A 6,163-nucleotide genomic window follows, 5' to 3' on the forward strand; every position below is an offset into this window, starting at 1 on the left:
TATAAGAAGTTAAAGTAGTGATTAAAAGATATACGCTAAATTATATTACGTATATAACTTCTGTCTCTTGTATATCCTTATGGTTTCTTGAAAGCGTATATACCTACTCCTACTCACGATTTTCTAGATAGCGTGTATTCTTACCTAGCTTCTACTCTTACCCGATCTCTACTCTTACCTAGCTTCCGTTTCTATATACTACTCACGATTTTCTAGATAGCGTACTTTCTATACGTCTATAGCTCTTATCCGATTTCTACCCTTACCTAACTACCTTGATAAGGTAGGTTTAATCCTTATAATACTATATATAATATTCTAACGTTCCTATTAGGCTTTCCGTGACGATAGAAACACCGTCGATTATCCTGGCCTACGGCTCCGCCTTAGCGATTTTACTTATAAGGAACTTGGCTAGAAGGAGATAGGAGATAAAGATACGGATCTCTAGGATATAACTCTATTAATATCTAGATACGGTAGATAGCAAAGTAGAGCGAGTACTAGGCGAGTAATCCCTTGCTAAGGACGTTAAAGAGCGGAAATAGTCGGAAATACCCCCTAAAGATATTAGGGAAGGTAATAAAGTAAGGTATACCGAGCAAGAGGAGAGAGTAGCGAAGCGCGCGGATTATGATATAGATTACTAGGAGAAATTATTAACTAAGCGCCTCTTAGATTAGAATACTAAATATATTCCGCTCTAGCGATATGCTAGAAGGACAGGAGGCGAACCTAGGTAGCTCGTACTCTAATAGATCACTATATTAAGGTTTTAGTAGTCTTTAAGGCTGCTAAGGCTTTAGTAGATAGTAGGTAGTCCTCCCTATAGTATACTAACCTTGTATAGTAATATAGATCTTCGGGAAGTGTGTATAGCGCACTCCTACTTAGGAGTTATCTTAGTCTTTAATATCTTTATTATTACTTAATCGCTAGTATATACTATCGCTCCTCCTAGATCCTATCCCTCCTTATCTTAATATACTAGTTACTATAGCTAGGAAGCTTTAAGAATGTAATATAGTCTTAATTACCTAATAAAACTATTATAACAGTCTAAGCTTAGCGTAAGTGCGTAATTCTATGATCTAGGATTTGAATCTTCCTTTATATAGCTTTAATACTATACCTGAAGCTAATACGTACGCGCTTAACTTCGCGCTCCGTCTTTACTCTTCGAGTAGGGTATCTTGGTAATCTTTTACTCTTTAATAAACACTATTCGTCTACGTAGATACTATCTTCGTTACTTTAGTTCGTAACTTTATTATTAAGAATACTAGGGCGTAGAATACTCTAGCCTATAATATAACTAGCCCGGTATTCCTCTAGCTATAGTACTCTTCGTTTAAGTTGAGTATCTTTAAGTAGTCTTATCTAGTAGTATATCGGTATACCTTGTAGTTCTCTGTAGCGTCTAGGTTTAAAAGGTTCGTGCTACGTCCTATATCTTACTAATAGGTAGAGAGATAGTTACTATATATCTCGTTTATAGGAGGATTAAAGACCGTAAGCTTGCCCCGTTCGTAAGTAATATCGACGGAGAAGGTAGTGAAGATAAGGAAGGCGCCGAAGAGGTAGTTAAAGGGATCGAGGTAGTAGAGCCTAAAATGTGATGTTAGTATTAATCTTGTGGGTGTTAATAGTCGTACGAGGCTTACTAGTATCTCTAGAACGCTATGATCTAGGAGTAAGGAGCAAAGACACCGTAGAATAATATAAGGGTAGTAATAACTAGCGGGTTAACGAGAGATATAAAGGTTATATTAGGAGCATACGCGGCGATCGATTGTCTAATACCGGTATATAATATCTTGTAAAACATCTAGACGGTTTGTTAGTTTAGAGCGAGGAGTTAACTAAAGAAGAGAGAACTTACTACGACGAAGAAGGTACTACCTATCTACTTAGTATTATTTAGTAATCTAGTAGTCTAGTACTAATATATAAAGTATAATATACTATAGACGACTAGGTAGGGTAGCTTAGAAACGATCAAGCTAGTAACGAATAGTACCTAGTAGTAGGTCTTACTCTTCTTCTCGCGCGTCTTATATATATTACGACGATCGATAAAGATAGGCTAAAGCTAGGAGATAAGACTAGGGGCAATAAATAGGAAACTAAAGACCGTGAAGAGGCGTTGCTAGAGATTGCTAACGCTGTTACTAATCGACTAGAACAAAAAGCTATTATAAAGAGATAGGAGTATATACAAGATAAGCTTGTTGTTGATATACTCGGTGTTGCGGAATAAGGAGATATTTATACGGTGCGTGATAAGCTTTACCTGCTTCTATATAGGTACTACGAATTAATAGCTATCGTCGATAGTTCTAGACGGTTTAGTAGTAGTATTAGCGACAAGAGTGTTAAGCTCTTGAGTGATCTTCTTGTGCTCTAGTAAGTTAAGCTAGACTTAGTTCTAGTCCTTGCCTTTAGAAAGATTTCCTAATACGACTTTAATTATATGCTTAGCAGGGTTAGCCTTTCGGGGGTACGGTGTGCTATAATTAGCGAAGTATTTCTTGACGGTCCTTGTATAATAGCCGATATCGCTAAAGTATACAGTCTTGCTACTCTTTGCTAGTAGGAGGAGGGTATCGAATTAGGTAAAGAGGTCGGCCGATGGCTGATAAATCGTGACGAGGATAGCTTGTCCGACTTCCGCGAGTTTGCGTAAGAAGCGTACCGTGTTGTTTATAGCTTGGCTATCGAGACTAGAAGTAGGTTCGTCGAGGAAGATTAAAATACTAGGCTTAGCTATAAGCTTAATACTAATTATAAGACCTGATAAGTTGTTAGTATCTATCTTGACTCTGTTCGATAGATTTAGACTTACGCTTACGCTATTTAATAGAAAGACCGGTACTAGGGCGACTAATAAGAGTGTACTCGAGATCTTCTAACTATAGAAGCTTAACGATCGTGTCTATATAGCAGAGCTTCTCCTCGTGGGGAATTTCACGATTCTAACGAAGAAGAGTAGAGAATTCTAAAGCCTCGCGTACTATAGATAATAACTTGTAGATATCTATCTATTCGACGTAGCCGGTAGATCGTTAGAAGGATATAGGGAGCGGGTAACTATCGACTAGAACGGAGCTATAAATAGTACTATTAGTCTTGCGTTAAGCTAGAACGTCGAGTAATATAGTCTTTCCGGCCTAAGTAAAAATATTAGTATATATCTATCTATTAATCGTATTGCTAGTATACTTATACCTAAAGATCCTATAAGAGTACCGAGCGTACCGGGCTTGATAAATCCTTGAATATTATCGAGAAGAACACGATCGCTATACGGCGTCTTGACGGTATAAGTTAGATTCTTCTAGGTAAAGACTAATATATTATTAACGACCTGGTTGTCGATAGTTGCGTCTGACTTCTCGGAATCGGAGCCGGAGTTCTCGGATGGCTTCTCGATAGCCTAGGATTCCTTATCCGTAACTACGGTCTTAGATATCTTCTTCTACTTCTTACGGGGGATAAGGAGGCCGCGATTACCTTCGCCTATCTGCTTCTATCTAGAAGTGAAGAAGACGGCTATTACTACGAAGAAAACGTACTAGGCGTAGAGAATACTAAAGTTACGCTAAAGGTTACTATAGCTAAAGGATATAGAAGCTAGGTATTAGTTACTAGTAACGCTGGTTACTCTAGGAGGCGTACTACGGACGCCGGTATATACTTGTCTATCTCCTATTTTAGGGTAGAACTAGGAATAGGCCTATATAAGGAATTACCTAGTCGTAGAACTTGTTCGCGAGTAATACTTCGAACGCGTAGGCTATAGGATTAATCTAGAAGAACTAAACGAACTAAGGGTATATATCGGGCTTGGGAATTATATATCTTGTATATATAAAGGTAGCGACGATAGTGAATCTAGAAGCTTTAGTTGCTACGTCGAAATTCGGGAAAGCGGCACTGATGAACTTGAATAGCTATGTTATAGCTAGGGCCGAGATTAAGTTAATAAGCTAGAAGATGAAGAAAGCCTAGGCGGTGTACTAGAATCTAGTTATGAAGTATAGTATAATTCTAAAGTGCGAGATTTAGAAGAGTATAATCGGGATATCGGTAATAATCTAGGCGAAGACAAAGGCAGATAGATAGTAGAGAGCGAAGTCTCGGTATTTAGCTAAGACGGGTCGGCCGACGAACGAATCCGTAATCTCGGCGAGAGCAATAAAGGTAGGATATAGTAGAGAGAAGAAGAGTAAGCCTCCCTTAATAAATAAGCCTGCTATATTATCCGGAGTATTATAGAATAGTGAGCTACCGATTAACGCCTAAACGATAGTTATAGCTTGCTTAATAAATAGAGTTTACTTGTTGCTCTAGAGGATCTGAAATTAGTATATAGTAGCCGTCTATACCTAATAGAAATATACTACGGACTCCGTAGCTTTCTTTAGGAGGTTCTTGTGCTTGTCTTAGGCCTCCTATTCCTTAAAGTCTGCTGTATTCTACTAAGCTTCGGGGCTATTAGGGTAATCGAGCTTGGCTATTATCCTTAGCTTAATAGGTAAGTTGTTATAAGTAGCGAGTAGCTCCTCTATTAATCGAGGAAATCGGTCCTTAAAGTCTGTAGTAATTATGCGTATAGTAGGCGCCGATACGCTCGTGAGGAAGTCTGACTTATTAGCTATAGGGTCGTATATAAAGCTAAGATCCTCTATATATAGTATAGCTTTATCTCGAGGTCCGTAAAAGATCTGCTTGCTATTATCGAGAATTAGAATCTTATCGAACTACTCGTATATACTATTACTAGCTTGGTATAGACTAGTAATTATAGTAAGACTAAGAATATCTATTATAGCGCGTATAGCTTTCGTCTAATCTAGCGTAGTACTCGCGTCGAGACCACGAGTAGAGTTATCCTAGGAGAAGACGCTACCTCTAGTCGTAAGGTATTCGAGAATAGATACTTGCTTGCGCTTGCTACCCGAAACGCTACGAATAAACTTATCTCCGACTTTAGTATCCTTTATGTAAGTGATACTAAGAGACTTCAAGAGGAATTCTTTATATATTTAGGCGTACTCCTCCTCGTTCTTGATATCCGGTAGCAGGTAGAAGGGTACCTTTAAATATATAGCGAAGTCGATAGTATTACTAACTAAAAGAGCTAGAAAGAAGATCTCCTCTTCTATGTTTATAATAATCTAACTACGATATTGCTTAGCTTCTTGACTAGTTATAGAACCGAACGAGACGTTACTAGTAATTTCTACGAAGCTATTTCTATAGTTTAATAGAACGCTAAGTAGTATTATATATCCGGCTCCTAGATTTCTAAGAATAAGTAATATCTTACCGGGTTTGATATATCTAGAAGAGTTATCGATAATAGTCTTTAGGGGTAGGCTCTTACTGCCCTTCCTGAATAGGTTGAATTAAGAGAGAACATTTTCGTTGTAAAGCGTATTACTACTAATACCCTTTACTATGAGGTTCTGCTATGTTATACCTAGCTTCTTTGATTTCCTACCATTAGTCTCGTTACGATATCGTATTTGTAGTATATCTAGAGTAATAGGCTATTATGAGATATCTCGGGGGTCGGACTTTTGGCCGGATTCGTCGTTTAACTGCTCCGCGCTAGAGTTGACGATAGGGTCCGCTATTAGGGAGGGAGATCGTCCGGAGGGCTTTCCGAGCGAACTCGCCGGGTATATCGCTTTCTCGGGGTCGCGATTAACCTCTATATTGTAGTTCTTCGGATTCGCTAATTTACTAGACTTTGATAGCAGAATAACTTTAATAGAAAAAAAGGCTAGAGATTAGACGACTGAAGTTTCCGGTAGGAGAGAAGCAACATCACGTATAAGATATAAGAATAATAAAGTAATGAGATATATAACTATAACTTAGCTTCGGATTAATAATCCGACTTATAGCCCGTAGCCTAAAGAAGCCCTCTGTCTTATCCCTTATTAATATGCTGAACGAAGAGTATAGGATATCTTTTCGACGGATAGGGTATTTAGTGAACTTCTCGTGTATTAAGGTTTATAGTTAGTTTAACCGTCTTTGTTGAATTATTAGGTATATCCGCTCGGATTAATTACTATATATTCCTAGCTCTAGTTAAGTTAATAAACTCACTAACTTATTACGGACTAGATACGATGACTAGCGGGGCTTG

The 6,163-nt window shown here is 38.1% G+C and overlaps 1 protein-coding gene across 1 annotated transcript; it reads right to left on the reverse strand.

The window, feature by feature from the left end:
* Positions 1-1,376: 1,376 nt before the first annotated feature.
* On the reverse strand, positions 1,377-5,771 carry N7458_000345 (uncharacterized protein; the record flags this gene model as incomplete). The annotated part of the gene is given in 21 exon segments (XM_056903739.1): positions 1,377-1,447; positions 1,481-1,608; positions 1,782-1,828; positions 1,883-1,902; positions 1,966-2,020; positions 2,038-2,179; positions 2,220-2,299; positions 2,462-2,584; positions 2,696-2,793; positions 3,259-3,337; positions 3,365-3,436; positions 3,665-3,708; positions 3,753-3,796; positions 3,829-3,953; positions 4,110-4,301; positions 4,342-4,417; positions 4,483-4,763; positions 4,908-5,016; positions 5,059-5,134; positions 5,186-5,397; positions 5,584-5,771. Coding segments are annotated over 21 exon segments (2,262 nt in total), but the record flags the coding sequence as incomplete, so codon positions are not given.
* Between the last annotated feature and the right edge of the window lie 392 nt (positions 5,772-6,163).

The sequence above is a fragment of the Penicillium daleae genome (assembly GCF_028827525.1).
Source record: "Penicillium daleae strain IBT 16125 chromosome Unknown utg000001l_segment0_segment0, whole genome shotgun sequence".
Lineage (NCBI taxonomy): Eukaryota > Fungi > Ascomycota > Eurotiomycetes > Eurotiales > Aspergillaceae > Penicillium > Penicillium daleae.